Source organism: Cryptomeria japonica, chromosome 3, assembly GCF_030272615.1.
Source record: "Cryptomeria japonica chromosome 3, Sugi_1.0, whole genome shotgun sequence".
Classification (NCBI taxonomy): domain Eukaryota; kingdom Viridiplantae; phylum Streptophyta; class Pinopsida; order Cupressales; family Cupressaceae; genus Cryptomeria; species Cryptomeria japonica.
The window spans coordinates 639947524-639965050 of record NC_081407.1 but is presented as its reverse complement, the minus strand read 5'-3'; the positions used below and the strand labels follow the sequence as shown (position 1 = coordinate 639965050).

At 37.5% G+C, this 17527-nt stretch overlaps 1 protein-coding gene across 2 annotated transcripts in view; it reads left to right on the top strand.

Annotated features, from left to right (window-relative positions):
• LOC131050168 (uncharacterized) overlaps positions 1-17527 on the top strand; it is a 63300-nt gene that overhangs the window by 22230 nt on the left and 23543 nt on the right. The window contains exons 2-4 of one of the 2 annotated variants that reach the window (XM_057984355.2): positions 4671-4952; positions 5134-5299; positions 5451-5565. In XM_057984355.2, coding sequence (XP_057840338.1) covers positions 4714-4952; positions 5134-5299; positions 5451-5555 — 510 coding nt within the window. In that variant the 5' untranslated portion in view covers positions 4671-4713 and the 3' untranslated portion in view covers positions 5556-5565. Of the gene's footprint in view, positions 1-4670; positions 4953-5133; positions 5300-5450; positions 5571-17527 lie in introns of both variants that reach the window. The other variant, XM_057984364.2, reaches the window with a different exon arrangement.

Here is a 17527-nt window from a genome sequence, read left to right as displayed (position 1 = left end):
GAGACCTTTGCAATACTTGATCATGGCGGATTTTGAGAGCACCTTTGCATCTTGACATCATGGCGGCTTTTTGAGACCCCTTTGCAAGTTTTGCCTAGAGGCGGCATTTAAAGGCACCTTTGCAACTCCTTCTCTTGGCGGCAATTTGAAGGGCCTTTGCAACATTTGCTAGTGGTGGCATTTTGAGGGAGCTTTGCAACTTCATGATTGGGGTGGCATTTTGAGGTAGCTTTGCAAGTTTTCACCATGGCGGCTTTTGACAATGCCTTTGCGTGTTATGGTCAAGGTGTCTTTTTAGAGCACCTCTGCAATTTATGGTCAAGACGGATTTTTGTACCACCTTTGCAAGTCATCCTCATGGGTGGCTTTTTGTGACACCTTTGCATCACAACACTTAATCGGATTTTGGAGGGAGCTTTGCCATATGCACTTGGTTGGATTTTGGAGGAAGCTTTGCCATCTCATCACTTGGTCGGATTTTGGAGGGAGCTTTGTCATATGCAGACCTGGGCAGCTTTTTGAATGATCTTTGCAACATAGGTTGAGGGTGGCATTTTGAATGACCTTTGCCATATTTGCTAGAAGGCGGATTTTGAAGGGAGCTTTGCCACTCAACACTTAAAGTGGATTTCTAAGCCACCTTTGCAACTCTACACCATGATCGGCCAATTTGAATGTCTTTGCAACTTCTGAATTTGATCAGCCAAATCAACTCCTTTTGAACCTCTCCACTTGATCGACTAACTTAGCTTTGCAAACATGATCGGCCAGATTAGGGGACCTTTGCAATCCATTTGCTTTCCAAAGTTTTGTCAAGATGTTGAAACTAAATTTTACCAAATTTTTATCTCTAAGGCATATCATGATTCAAAACTTCATCTTTCATTGTCAAAACCCTATCTCATGCCCCTCTCAAACCCCTGATGCCCTTTAATTTGCAAATTGACAACTTTCAGTAACATTAACCACCTTGACAAGATTGACAACACAACCTCAATCCGGACTTGACAAGACATTCACTCCTCATAGGCAAGGGTTAATAGCTACTAAACTTACCAAGCTATGACAACCTAACTAAACACCTAAGCCTAAGCAAAAAGTGGGGGTCTCCGTTTTCAATGGGGCGATGTGTGAAGACGTCACAACAAATTGTACCCCTGTAAGTACTCCTATGGTAATTGGTTGCAAACTTAGTAAGGATGATGAGTCTTTAGATGCTAATCAAACACTTTACAGATCTATGATAGGCAATTTATTTTATTTTACAGCCACTAGACCTAATATAATGCAAGCTGTTGGATATGTTGCTAGATTCCAGGCTACTCCCAAAGAGACTCATGTTCATGTTGTTAAAAGAATTTTCAAGTATCTCAAGGGTACTATGGACTACAGGCTTTGGTATCCTAAAGGCAATGATTTCACACTTACAGCTTATACAAATGCAGATTGGGGTGGCTCAGTTGATGATAGGAAGAGCACAAGTGGAGGTGCTTTCTTCCTTGGGAGTTGTTTAGTTTCTTGGCTTAGTAAAAAGCAAGCATCTATCTCTCTATCTACTATTGAAGCAGTGTCTTGTTGCACACAGGTCCTTTGGATGAAGCAGACATTAAGAGATATTAAGGTAGATTTCAGCCATCCTATATCTATCGTTTCTGATAATATGAGTGCCATTAATATATCTAAAAATCCTATTTTGCACTCTAGAACTAAGCATATTCCTATAAAGTACCATTTCTTAAGAGAACAGGTCAGTAATTAGGAGGTTAAGTTGGAATTTGTTTCTAGTTTCTACTAAAGATCAGATTGCAGATTTGTTCACTAAGCCTTTGCCAAGAGATACATTTGAAAGGTTGAGACAGAAGTTAGGAGTGGTTTCACTCCATCATTGAAAAGTTGTCTTATTTAGGGGGAGTGTTTATTGCTTCATTTGATGCCCCATTTCAGTTTTTGTAGATTGAATCAGTCATTGATGTCAAAGGGGGAGTAGTCTTTTAGGGGGAACAACATTGTTTTCTTGGTTTCAAGTTGTTGCAGAAGGAGTTGCCATTATGACAAAGGGGGAGTTTGTTGCAGATTTTGCCATTGATGTCAAGGTTGAATGTTGGACAAGTTTTGTTTGAGGTGCTTGGTTGCTTGCTTGAGCTGTGTGTATGCCTGCTTCAGCTGGTTATATGTCTGCTTAAGCTAGTTGTGAGCTTGCTTGTCAATATGTCAACTACTATATCAGATTTTTTGCCATGTAATCATTTGGATTTTCAAAAGGATCAACTTTTATATTTTTTTTAATATGGTGGCCAAGTGTAATGCATCGAATATCCTTCTATGCCATGGTATAAATGTTTAGACTTATTTGCAAAGTATGGGTTGAAGTGGCGACAATGTTCTTCATAACGTATTCAGCATTAACTTGTCTCAACTCTATTTTCAAATGTGTTATGTCTATTGTCTTGTGGATGAGGGATGTGATTTAGTGAGAGCATATTTATAATGCAGAGGTATGAAGTTATTAAATAATGATTCAGAATGAATTCATTTTTAGAATCCATTTTCTGTGAGGTCAGAGATTTGTCATGGTTATGTTGCAAAAAAGGGAATAAAGCTGCAAGAGTGGAGAGGTAGTGGAGTTGTTTTAGAAACAAAAATCACATTGAAAGTGATATTTATATATAGTGTGATTTTTGGAGACTAAATGTGTAACGCACAGGTGTGGTTTTTCAAAAAATTACTAGTATGCCTATATCGTACATGTGGGGTTGTGAATCTTCACCAGTCTGAAAACGCAATGAACAAAGACAAATATTTGGTTATCCCAAAGATTGAAAAGGACGTGCGATATTGGAATAAAGTTTGTTCATAACGTAGAGGTGCCGTAAGGGAGAAATAAGGAAGGAATCGATTGTTCTTTGAAATCAATGACAATGTATTAGCATGATTTATGCTGAGGCCATTTGTCTTGGGCCACCATGACATATATTATAGATAGAGTGTCAGCTTTGGTTAATTGTGATTTCTGAACTTCCGATAGCTGCTTGGGGGATGCATTAAGAAGTTTGTTTCGGTTTGTTTGTGAGTGGTCTTTGAAAAAATCTGTTCAGTTTGCAAATTCCTGATAACAGCAGAGTGATTAAAATTATATTTCTCAGCAGTATTAATCAGGTAGAATTGAGAGTGTTTTTCTGAAAGAACAGAGTTGGTGCTTCTAATATACAAAGTTGATGCTTCTGGTGTGTGAAGTTGGTGCTTCAGATTTGAAAAGTTTGAGTTTTGGAAGGGTTGATGCCCTCTGTGAGTTGAAGCTCTTTTTTGTATCATTGGGTTGGTGCTCATTTATGTTAATGAAAGCTATTTGATGCTATGGTTTTTTACCCGAAAGGGTTTTCCACAAGAAATCTTGGTGTTTGTTTTTTGATAGTTGTTTTCTTTATGTTTCATATGGTTTCATGCATTTAAAATTTGAAAAATTCAGAAATATTGATTCACCCCCTTCCGCCCTTCTCAGTATTTCTTGTGTGCTTCTCATGCAATTGGTGTTGTGTCTGTAGACAAACATTCAAAGCGAAACACCTATAGCATCTTGTGATTAAAGATTTATTATAAGTTTTTTTTGCTATAAAAAAATCTTGAAATTTGAATATCTTTTTATTATGAATCTTATTTTTCAACTTTGAAGTTTCTTTTACAAATTTATAACTATAACTTTGTAACTTTGTGGAACTAGAGTACATATTCCATTGAGCAGAACTAGATCCACTTAGGAAGGAAAAGGAGTTATTGTATGTGCATCCAAACTTGTGCCTTCTTTTGCACAAATAAAATAACAAGAAGGAAGGGCAATGAAGTTGCGAGATGTAGAGCTAGAGCATATTGACTTGGATGCTTCTCCTTCCCAACAATCTTCTTTTTTTGAGTCGTCAAATAGCCAACATACTTTAAGTGTTGAGTGTTTGTGACACTTTTTGTGGTTCTTCTAATTCACCTACATCATCTAATGTCAATAATGTTGAATATGATCTTTATGAAGACTATATGACATTGATTGCTGATTTTATCATTTTAATATTGAACAATTAATATCTATCATGACATTTGAGTTTGACCAATTGACATTGAAGTAGTATTTTTAATTTTTATGGTGCTTTTGTTTATTATATGCATGGTATGTGGTATTTTGAACTTAATCTCTATGTTTAGGCTGCAAATATGAATGTGTGTGTGTGTTACAGTACCAATGTACTTGAATCTGGATTCAAAGTGTTAACTAAGATTATTTGCTATCTTTCAAGGTCTTTTATATAGAAGTATTTAAGATATCTATGCTATTATGAATGCATTCCGACATCCTAAACTTTTTAAAATTGATGACCCCTTAAACATATTGCATCTATGTTTCTAATAACTTTGAATTTGAAAATAATTTATTACTTGACTTGTGTTTAGGTAGAAGAAATATTCACATTGAATTCAAAATGTACAAATCATTGACATACTTGTGTTTTATCTACTCTTTTGAAGGAACATTCAAGCTCCTCAGAGTCAGAGAAGTATATTACATGATTAATTTGCATTGCAGGGTGACTTATGAATTACCTAGGCTAAGTAGTTAATAAATTAGTTTAGCTTGTTGAAAAGGATTATGCTGTTTTTTCCTGAAATTGATTTATGGTGTGCAGATTTGAGGTCTGAGAGAATGCAGCTTCAATACAACTAGGTAATATGGGAGCATTGGATTTGTTATGGATGCTGTCAAAGCAGTCATTGACTGGTCTAGTAATTGGTCTAGCAATATCAGACAGATATGCAAGTTTTGTTGCAATTAAGGGTGCTTCCATGCAACCTACATTGAATCCTGGTTCTAGTAATCTATTTGGATCATTGGAAGGAGACTTTGTTTTGCTGGAGAAATTTTGTTTAGAAAAATACAAGTTTTCTCGTGGTGATGTGGTTATATTCAGGTGGTATTTCTTACATAAGTTGAAAATTAGCATGTTTTTCACAAATGATAATTATTTAGTAGGACAAATATCATGCAATTGATTTTTTTGATTTTTGATACGGTTCTGGACATGGTTCTATGTATGATGTACAATCAAGAATAAATTGCATTGAAACTAACAAAATATTACCAAATGTTAGATCTCCATATGAGCGTAATGAGCGATTTGTAAAGAGACTGGTAGCCCTGCAAGGTGATTGGGTAAGTGTGCCTGGAACACATGATGTAGTGAAAATTCCCGAGGGTCATTGCTGGGTTGAAGGTGACAATCAAGCTCCAAGTCTTGACTCAAGATTATTTGGTCCTGTATGTTAATATTTCTCAATTATTTAGTCTTGATGATAAACACTGCATCCTTTCATTGTTTCCTTTTAAAATGAGAATCGTGATCATATTTAACTTTTCCTAAATTGTATTACTTTTCGTAAATGTAATTCTATATGTGCTATTTTTGCAGATTCCCCTAGGGCTAATGATGGGTAGGGTTACTCATGTTATCTGGCCTCCAAAAAGAATAGGGGCAATTGAGAGACGATTCCCAAAGGAACGCGTATCTTTCTAATGATTCAATGGTATGGTAAGAAAAAGGATAGTTTTTTAGTTTTTTATTTGAACATTTAGGATAGTTTTTAATTTGTGAAGTATTGTGTTCCAAATATTAATCTTCATTTATCAGACTAGAAGATTGTTATCTGCATCAATTGATTATTGTTTTATTAGCATGCTCTCTGGATGCAGCCTTATATCCATTTTTTGGATGTCTAGCTATATGATTATACATGATTAATTTAGTTTGCATGTGTTTTCATGAATGACAACAAAACTGTGATGTAGGAATAACAAAGAAAACAGTGTTTTTTTTGCTTGTGTTTGTACAGGTCATAGACTTACATCTACAGAGGAATGAAAACAGATATGTACATAAATTAGCACAAATATGAAGTAAGCAGTGCGTCCATAAAAAATTATAATATTTTCAAAGACCAAGCTAAAAAATACATCATGCTTTTTCCAGATAAATTAGTTGGGTTTCTTTTGGGGCCCTCATCTTTGAAATAATCATAGATTCTTAGAAAAAATTACGATAGGCTGTGAGGGTTTTTGAACTGTCTTGTCATGTTTTGGCCCAAAATCATGGTAGGTTCTTTAAAAATTGTGCCATTTTCTCTATGAGAATTGGTGACCAATTTTGGAGCAAGAAATTGTGCCAACACAAGCTAAAAAATACATTATGTTTTTTCAGATAAATTAGCTGGGGTTTCTTTTGGGGCCTCACCTTTGAAATAATCATGGATTCTTTTGAACTGTCTTGTCATGTTTCGGCACAAAATCATGGTAGGTTCTTTAAAAATTGTGCCATTTTCTCTATGAGAATTGGTGACCATGTTTGGAGCAAGAAATTGTGCCAACATTTTTCTAATAAAAATCGTAGGTTGGATTTGCTGGCAAATGAGCGAAGGGATTTTAAATAGAAATTGTAACTCAAGTTATTTTTAACATCATGCTGCGCCTTGGTTATTTTGGCGGTGGTTGTTTGGGGGGAAAAAGAAACTAAAGGGTTCTTTTTGAAAATTGATGACAAAATAAAGTTTTTTAAGTTGAATTTTTTTTCATAAAAACATAGGTATTTTTGAGCAACTAGGGTGGAGCCCATGGCTAGGGCTTGCAGTAGGTTTTTCTATTGGTGAATTCATGACTAGGGTTTCAAATAGGGCACGAATTTCAAGGCATTTGTTGGAAGTATCTGCTAGAGTTTGTGGAAGATTTGCTCAGTAACTAGGACAGTTTATGGAAGATATTAGGGTTTGAAAATTTTTAGAACCATTATTGGGCTTCTATGTTCTTCGGAAATAAAAATTCTATTAGATAAATATTTTGGCTTCATTTTTCACACCTGGAAAGTAAAAATCTAGATGTGACTGAGGGTAAATGGAAATGAAAAATTGCCTATAAATGTGAGTAAAGTATTAGAATGGCAAAGCAAAGATGATAAATCCAAAGCCATTATTGGTCTTGCCCTCTCTGATTCTAAGTTACATCATATAGATCTGACAAAACCTCTTTAAGGAAATTTGGAAGAATTTGAACACACTGTTTGGAGCAAAAGCATTTAAGCTCCCCTGTGGACTTTTACACAACTTTTTCTAACTCTTTCCACTGATCATTATGTCCAACACTTTGCATGCATTTGAAAAAAGACCAAGGTTTACTGCTGTAGTTTCTGATCTTTCTCCATAATTAAGAGGACAGGTATTTTGACAAACAATTCACATATATCTTCTGAGGTATGTTTGCTGCTTGCATTGTTTATTGATATTTGGAATGTTTAACCAAAAATTCTTTTCAGTTCAGAATAACTTCTGTTGTAGCTTCTGAGATATCAATTTAGAGGATTTATGTATCAATGTTTGTCTGCCAACATATTTGCATTTAATCTTAATCAACTAAACAGGGAAATTTGCACACTGAATAGCACTAAATTTTAATAAATGAACAGCTATTACAGGACAGATTCGCAGAAATAATTTTGACAGAGAATTTCACAAATCTGAGTTTAATATAAATATTGACCAATCTGCAACACTGTATGCAGATGATTAATATAAATCCCTGCAAACTCCTGACCTGGAAATGCAGCAGAAATACTATGCACTTTGACAGTGAAATGACCACGTCCCAGTCGATAAATTCATGCGTCCCACTTTTACTTGGACTTACACAAACAACATTGAGTATCCATCAAACTCCAAGGTCTTGCACTGGCTTTATCACGCCTCACATCCCTGCTGCAGGTATTCGCCACTGAATATCAGAGTGAAATATAAATTTCTTCCTCCCAGTAGTGAAGTTGCTGATCCAAAAGGAAAACACCCATGCTAAGCTTCAAACACCCAAAGATGGAAGGTATGGAACTTAAGGAAGTCCACATCCCGCCTTAATAAACCAATGCAGCTCTCAGCAACTTCACAATGCCTCTCAAACTGGATAAAACCCATGCCCAGGAATATATTATATAGCTCAGCAAGAAAGAAATCCCCAACGCCTTCGTATCACCATCTTTTAATGCTGAAACTCCCAATAACCTGGAGCTAAACTCCCACATCCAGCATTGTGATGGTCATTGACCCAAACGGAGGTTCCAAATGCATTAATACTCTAGAAAGCCAAGGCCCAATAAAACATTCAATCCTCAATACCTGGCATCCTCAACTTTTTCTGGCAAAACCCTATTCTAAATCTTCAAATGCTGAAATTTGTCTTCAATGAAGGCTTCACAAATTTCAAAACCAATCGTTGAAATGCAAATGTGAGAAACCTGAATGATTTCTCCTACTACCAGCTAGGGGGGAACCATTGACCACCAAAATTGATCTTTCCAATAGGGTTTTCATCCTCTATAGGTTGAGAAGAACCAAGTTCTATCTCCAGAACCGCAAAGGTTTTTAAATAGAGAAATAATAATTTTCAACATAACAAGTGAGCTCTCAATCCCTCCTTTTTATAAGATTTTTTATTTTATTAAACTTTCTATAAACTCCTTTTAAAAGTCACTTTATTAATTAATTAAGCCTTTTAACTCCAAAAAATGATTCTGAAAGTCACTATAAAACGTCTCATCATTTAAATTTTTTTGTTCTCTTTCCAATGAGCTATAATATTGAGGTGCTCAATAAATTATTTTAATAAAAATGGCAACCTTAATGAAATTAATTAAATATAGCTCTAAATTACATCCAAGTAGTGATAATGGTTGAAATGCATTGGAATCGAAAATTGATTGTGTAGGAGTGATCCTGATGATGAAAGATGAGAAATGGACTTGACTAGGTGATGTACTAAAAATAGACGCTCCCTCCAAGAATCTTGTAGACCAAACCAGAAGCCGGAAATAATATCTGAAAGTGTCATACAATTCCACTAGATCATCTAATTTCACAGGTAACATCAAATTACTCCTCTAATCAGGATGGCACAAACCTAGAGAGTCATCACCAATTGCAAAGAAAGAGAACATGAAAAAGGGGACATTAGAGTCCTCCCTTCCCAAAAATTGCTTGTCCTCAAGCAATGCCAACATAACCCCAAAATCAACATACTAAACTAGACGGAAACCAAAAATGATCCCAAGGTCCCAAGTCAACCTAGGAGTTTTGTAGCACCATCCTCTTAGAGCATTGTTCAAATAGTGCATAACCTCGGTCAACCTCTCTGAGAATTGCTTTTCGAAAGAACCAAATTGATGCATGATAGGAGTAAACTATAGAAAGTCAACATTGAATCTCATTCCTACAGTTGCTGAACTGCAAACCAATGTGCTCCTAGGATTCCAAGTCAGTCTCAGAAAAGAGCCACCATACTGATGTTGCACCACTCTCATCATAACTGTAAAACAAAGTTACCCCGAGTTTCCGGGACAGGGACGGCAGGGGACGGCAAATTTTTTTGCCAAATTTGGGGACGGCGGGGGACGGCAAAGGGGACGGCTATTAAAATATAGGAAATATTTAAAATATATAGGAAAATTTCAAAATTCTAAATGTTCATATGAAAACATGGATAAAGCATGCATACATACATTATATTCATATGAAAACAATAAAACATGGAAATGGCATGTGTATGATACTATGAAAAGTTGAAGACATTTTAGAATGTAAATTCTGAACATACAACATTGTTAATACTCAATAGACAATATGCAATTATGCATTCATAAATCAGAATTTCAATTCATTCACATTGTCAATATGCATATCATAATAGATATTAAAGAAATAACATACAAAATGTCAAAACAAAGAGGTTAAATTTTCCCTACTTCTATCGACGCGGTTTCCCCCCATATTTTTCAACGGGGGTTTGGGGGCAGTGCCCCCAAGGTGGGGTCAAGGGGCATCGCCCCTTGCGGGGTCAAGGGGCAGCGCCCCTTGCGCGCTCCCTGTCGCGATACAGGGCGGGGTCGAGGGGCAGCGCCCGGCAAGGCCAAAAAAACTTATTCTTTCATAAAGGTGTTGGGTGTTATTTTTCTATTAACTCGCCGAGTTTGGCGATTTTTGGGCGATTTTCTAATCTCTGTGTCAAAATACCCAAAGGCTACACTGCTGCCATATAGTTTCATTGTCAAAATTATGAATTAAATTAATGTTATCTTTTAATTTTTTTATTTTTACTAACAATTTGAATTAATAAGGGGCCTATATTAGAAAAAATTTTAAAAAATTTGAAAATACAACTTTTTTTAGTTTTTTAATATTTATTAATGGCCTTAGATAAGGGGGACGTCTAGCCGTCCCCGGGACGGATTGGGGACGTCCCAGCCGTCCCCAGCCGTCCCCGGGACGTACGGACGTCCCCCAAGGCTAGGGCAGGCGTCCCCCCATTTCGGGGACGTCCCCTAAAAATATAGGGCAATTTGGGGACGGGGGGAAACGTCCCCTGGCCGTCCCCAAGTCCCCGAAACGTCCCCGAGACGGGGACGGGGGTTTTCAGGTCGGGGACGCGTCCCCGGGTAACTCTGCTGTAAAACCATCATGCCTGGACTACACTCTCTTGTCATGGAACCCCGAAGAGTAATCATTACCAAATCCCAATTTGAAATACCCAAAAGGGTTGAAATCCATATGAAGAAACATATCCTGTCAAGGCATCTCAGTGAAGTCCATAGCTGCAATCCCACTGCTAGACTTGATCCTGGGCGTTGGGAAAAAAATCTGCTTGACCATAAAAAATGATACTCAACATATGCCCTCAAGTTGTCCCTAAAATGAAACTGATCAATCATTGTCTAGGGATTGATATAGATGTGAGCATAACCAACTCTGAAATAAGCTAAGTAAGTGGTGTCTCTATGGTCGTCAATTGAGAACATATCCTCGACACTTAATCTCCTAGTGTCAAAGGGGGAACCCCGAACATGCCAACACATCCAACACACTACAATCATCATAACATCATTTGGAGATATGCATGAAACAAGATATGCATGAAACGACTGCAGTAATCAATCATCACTCACCCAAGTAGGGGTGAAAAATAACTGAACTATAACCGGAAGATCTCCCACAACTGACTGCACTAAAGCCTGCAAGAGCTCAAGATCCATCTGCCCAAAGATTGAAGTCACCAGAATTAATGTGGAAAGCAAGGGCAGTGGTAATCATGTAATCCCTCAATAAACATAGGGAATGTAAACATGGGAATTGCTCAACAGGCATCTCTTATGACTAGATCATCTCTACCAATCATCCTCAAGCATAGAGTACTCAACCGCTGGTCTGAAAAGGCCAACCAATCCATGTGCGTGGCAGGAACAAAAATCCTGTGTAAGCTGATTGGAAAGTGGACAGCGATAACATCTTTGAAAATTTGCCCACAATTCCCATCCTAAAATAGCACCTCACTGCTGAAACTGCACTGAGTTCCAAATCTTGTGACCAATTCCAATCTCATCACTGGAATATGAAAGAGCTCCATCTTCCACTCGAGGAGTGGATTGTCATAAGTCACATTAGCATCCACCTCAGACAAAAGATTATCTTTAACTCTAAACTCAAACGAATCCTCCTGTTGATCCAGACTCTCTTTTTCTGATTTCTTGGGGCAAATGGGTAAGATCATACTTTTCTTGAATGCAACCAAGCTCTTCAATCGCCTGCTTGAGTTCTATTGTTCCATATTTTTTTGTTCCTTGTATTGTTTATCAACCAAACTTGGATTTCTGCCTCTAGAAGAGACATTTGAACACTCTTCAAGGAGTCCTTAGTTGCACCAAGCCCAAAAGTTAGCTCATCTACCTTAGCCTTTGTTTCCTTGTACAAATTCAAAGCTTCATTTGCAATCTTGGTAGCCATATCTCTGTCATGAATCATGTGTAAATAGGCTGACTTCACTTCCTCCATAGTGCTTTTAGCCTTATGTAGATCAACAAGGGAAATAATTTGCTCACTATGGCCTCTTGATGCGTTTTGAATTAAATTCTCCACATGCCTATTTGTGCCATCCAATCTAGATAAATCTTGCACTTTGTTTTCAGCGGTTACCAAGAATTGACTTTTCCAATCATGAGCAAGCAAAGATGATGAACAGCTGTTTGTTGCATGTAGAAATCAGAATCAGTCCCATGCCTTTCAATTGTGTCTCCATGGCCGTCCCAAAACTTCCATGCCTCTTCCTTATCATCATCAACAGTAAGTTGAGGATCCAAAGGGGCCTCAACACCCCTAACAAAAATCACTTAGTCAAGTGCCTTATGGAGATATCCAATGTCAATATATTTTTGATCGAGCAAACAAAATTGAATAGTAAGGAAGAAGAGATAATGAAGATGAAGCTCAAAAATTGGGATGAAGTTTTTTGTCAATTGAAGGGTGTCTCAGGATTTCTAACTACAATTTGGCATCCCTCTATCGTCTCAATGGATTTGGTTAGTTGCTTGAAACATTGACAGGTATTTAAGGCATCTTGTCTGGCCTCTTAATTTTAGTTCTTTTTAATTAATAATATATGGCCCTTTTGTGTGCACTATGAAGAAACAAGTATGGCAAGAATTGGATAAATTATATCCTCCTTCCCCAACTCCTCCATTCTTGGGGGTGGGGGCAGTGGGGAGTGATTTCAATGCAATCCTTTTCGACGGTGATAAGCTCAGGAGAATAAAGAAAAGAAGTCAATCACAAATCAACTTCTTTGATTTTGTTTTTAGAAAGTCTTTTTAATATCCCTTCATAGAATGTGAGGTACACCTGGACCAATCAAAGGCATGGTTTTAACAACATATCAGAGAGGTTAAACTGTTTCCTTTGCTGTGGGGATTGGGGGGTCCTTCCTAAAAGATGTGAATGCAAGATTGTTTCTTTCTCTAGGTTAGATGACTTTCCCATCTAGTTTAGTATTGTGGATGAGCAAAAATTTGAAAGAAGCCCTTTCAAATTTGAGAATATGTGGATGAGAGACCTCCTAATTTCCTCCCTAACATAGAGAAATGGTGGGGGTTGTACATTCAAAAAGGCTCTAAAATGTTTACATTGATTTCAAAATTGAATCTGGTAAAAGAAAACCAAAAAGTATGGAGTATATAACAATTTAAGAACATCTTTGAGAAGGCGTTGGTAGAAAAAAAGATAGACAATTTGAACAAAGCTGTTTTTGCCCTTGGAATGGATCAAAATAGGGTTTTGGCTAAGAAAGAGTGGATGAAATAGTGCTCAAAATTTTTTTTAGGGAGGAGATGTTTTGGACGGAGGTTTGATTGTGGGAGGGGGACAAGAACTCCAAGTTTTTCCATAACTCTACAAAGGTTAGAAGGATTTAGAGTCACATTTTAGGATAAGGTTAGGATGGCTCATTTTTGGAAGAAGAAGATTAAATTTAAAGTGGAGGCTATTGAATATTTCCAAATGCCTCTTAATAACTGGGAGGGCTCTAATTTACCTAATCAACAACTCATTGTTTAGCACATTTGAAAATTGGTTAACCATACAATGATCTGTTGATGGAGGCATTCACAGAACAAGAAATAAAGGAGGCTGTGATGCAATTACATCCAAACAAAGCTCTTGGTCCGAATGGCTATCCATCAAGTTTTTTCATTAATATCGAAAATTTTCTTGGGAAGTTGGTTTTTGAAGTTGTTGAGGAATCCAGGAAGAAAGGCACACTGTTGAAGGATTTGAATAACACCTTCATAGTTCTCATTCCCAAGAAAGACCAGATATTATCATTTGAAGATTACAAAGCCAATTTCCTTATGGAAAACAAAATTTTTAAAACTTTTTTGGGCTATTGCCAAGAGGCTGAAACTTATATTGCCTAAGATAATAGTTGAAGAGCAGAGTGGGTTTTTTCTTGGGCGCTCCATCCTGTGTGGGACTTGTTGATGTGTATTTTACGCACATACGAACACAAAATACAATACCAAAGTATTTTACCCTCTCTTGAACAAAATCACCTTATATGCTAAGATCACTAGAAGTTCATACGATGATTCCAAGGTTTCTACAGTCAGGTATTGTCATGTGGGTAACTCAATGGTTGATGTGAATTGCCGTTTTCACTTGGGGACTTATGTAATTGTTCAATATGGAGGTTTTTCATGAATTGGATTTGGAATAGGAATGCTGGTGACTTAGGATTTTGCAATTCAACTCTTGATCTAATGTGACAAAGATTTTTTTTAAAAAAGGCAAAAGGAATAGGGTTTAGGAATTCTATTCTAAAACCTAGAATGCAAGAAAAGGGTGAACAATTCACTAGAATCCTACTAGGCGAGGTCTCATCATCAAATTGAACAACTTGACACAAGCTTAGTGCAATCATCTAAGGTATATCCCAAAGATGTTCAAATCATTACCATCAAACATTGATACCATTCAAGTTAATGCATAACAATGGACGTATAACAATTGAAGTTAAGTGCGCATAAAATTCCAGTTAACCATGCAAAGCACACTTACTATCAGCAAGAGGCTAGTGGTATGGATTAGGTGGATTCCACACAAATGCATTCAACAAATTCCTTCATTCAATCTAACAATACTTGAAAGCAAATTCTAATCTAAATTTCTAATCTAACTTGGAGGCAATGAGAACCACAAATGCACACAACACTTAAAACAAAAATCACCATCAAATCGAACAATGATTTGTATTCAAATCTGCAGCATATACTGACAATTCTCAAAAATATCTCTCTTACAAATGAGAGGCAGTGGGGTATTGTTGTGACATATTCACACATCGCCCCATTGCAAATGGGGACCCCTACTTTTTTGCTTTCTGGGTTTTGCTTTCTAGGTTTTTAGGGTTTTGTCTGTTAACCTTTGCATTTTGAGTGTTGCCAGGGGGATCACTAGGATGGCAGGCTTTGCTTGAGCCAGGGCGAGTCCACATGGCCCCAGAATTAAGGTTTCTTTGAGAGTCTTCCTTAGGGCCTAGTTTTGCTCTTGTTGCTAATTGTGTCTTGCTTGGTGAGTGAATATCATCTTTGAAGGTCTGAGTTAAGTCGAGTTGGTGAGTGATGAAGTCTGGAATGTCATCCTGATCTTCAAATGTCCTGAAATTTGGCTAAGTCTGGAATGTCATCCTGATCCTGAAATTTGACTAAGTCTGGAAAACTGAAGAATCCTCCAAAAATTAGATTTTGCATTATAACTCCTGGAGGTCAGAAACCACTCTCAAACATCCTGACAGTATATATGGAATATAACTTAAAGTATAAGTGACATTTCCTTATATCTAATGTTATATTCCATACATGAATCCTGATGGAGAGACCAAAATGTCAAATTTCGCTCTTGACCCTTCCAAAGGATCCAAAGCGAATTTCCCTCCCGACCCTTCCAAAGGATCCAAAGCGAATTTCGCTCCTGACCCTTCCAGAGGGTCTAGAGCGAAATTCTCCATAAGACATTCTAGTTTGACCCAAACTTAGAACTAACTCATTCCCAGGCATTATTGAGGGCAAATCACTTGTTTGGATGAAGAAATGTGAGAAATGAAATCAAGATTTGAGCCTAAATGTTAATTTCGCTCTTGACCCTTCCAAAGGGTCCAGAGCAAAATTCTCCCTAGACACCTTTTTTTCTCCTTGTTTGCATTGGAAACCTTGATTCCTTGGGCATGGTAAGGGCAAATTGACATATTCTTGTCTTAGGAAGTGATTTGAAGTGTTTGAAAGTGTGGATTTTGTCTAAAGCATGAATTTCGCTCCTGACCCTTCCAAAGGGTCCAGAGCGAAACTCACCTTTTCCTCTATTTTGCTCTTTCATATGGCCAAGTTTTGGATTTTGAGACATGGTTTGGAGGCCTTGGACACATGTTTGCCTTGGAGAGAAGGTTTAAGACCACAAAATGGTGAAAATCAACCTAGAATGGAAATTTCGCTCCTGACCCTTCCAAAGGGTCCAGAGCGAAATCTTCCATTTGACCTTTATCTTGCCTAAAATGATGAATAGAGTTTGAAAGGACCTTGAAATTGATCAAGTTTGAGAGAATTGGATAAATCAAGATTTTCGTTCCTGACCCTTCCAAAGGGTCCAGAGCGAAAATCCTTATACACCTCAATTTCTTCTTTGTCCAAACCAATTTCCTAGTTTTTAAGGCATGTTTGGAGGTGTTTTGAAATGTTCTTGCCTTAGGGGGTGATTAGAGTTGGGAGAGATGAAGGATTTTAGCCTAAAAGGTGAATTTCGCTCCTGACCCTTCCAAAGGGTCCAGAGCGAAATTCTTGAAAACACTCATTTTCCCCTTAGACAAGATTAGGACCTTGGTGGAGATGCAAGAAGAATGGTCTATGTTTGCCTCCCAAAGAGGATTGGAGTTGGAAGAATCAAGAATCAAGTTCAAAACATGATTTTCGCTCCTGACCCTTCCAAAGGGTCCAGAGCGAAAATCCTTATAGCTCTTATTTTCTTCCTTGTTTTGGCTAGGCGTTGGCATGTTGGAGGGTGAATTGGTATGTTCTTGCCTTGAGAGGTAGTTGGACGCTTTGAAAGATGAAGATTATGCCTAAATCATGAATTTCGCTCTAGACCCTTCCGTTGGCATGTTGGAGGGTGAATTGGTATGTTCTCGCCTTGAGAGGTAGTTGGACGCTTTGAAAGATGAAGATTTTGCCTAAATCATGAATTTCGCTCCTAACCCTTCCAAAGGGTCCAGAGCGAAATTCTTTATTAACCTCATTTGCTTCCATGCTTGGGCTTCAAACCTTGTTCCTTAGGTGAAGAGTGATGGATTTTTGCCTTGCAATCAAGATTGGGATTGAAAAGATGAACAATCAAGCCTAGAACATGATTTTCGCTCCTGATCCTTCCAAAGGGTCCAAAGCGAAAATCTACCTAGCCCTCATTTTCTTCCTTGATTGATCAAATTTTAATATCCAAGGCATGTTGAAAGGAAGAATGGACTTGTTTTTTCCTTTGGGAATGTTTGAAAGAGATGAAAGGTGGAGATTTTGTCCTAGAAATGGAAATTCGCTCCTGACCCTTCCAAAGGGTCCAGGGCGAAATTTCACTAGAACCACCCTTTTTCTCAATTTTAGGCCAAGCCTAGTGCAAACTAAGGTGAATTGTGATGAGAGAAGTCCTTAGGTGTGACTTCAAGTTGCTAGTGATTTTCAAATTTGAAGGAATTGAGCCAAATCATGAATTTCGCTCCTGACCCTTCCAGAGGGTCCAGAGTGAAATTCCTAAAAACACCTATTTTCCTTGCAAATCAAGTCAAGTTTTTGGTTTTTATGGCATGGATGGAAGTGAGAAGGTGTGTCCTTGCCTTTTGAAGCTGATTGAGGTTCAAAGAATGAGGAAATAAGCTCAAAACAAGATTTTCGCTCCCGACCCTTCCAAAGGGTCCAGGGCGAAATCCTCAATTTCACCTAATTTGCTCATGATCAAGGTCATGTTGTGAATTCCTAGGCTTTAGAGGAGAGAAGACTAGTGTATGCTTGCCTTGGAAGGCATTTTGGAGTAGAGACATGATAGATTTTGTCCTAAAATGCAAATTTCGCTCCCGACCCTTCCAAAGGGTCCAGAGCGAAAT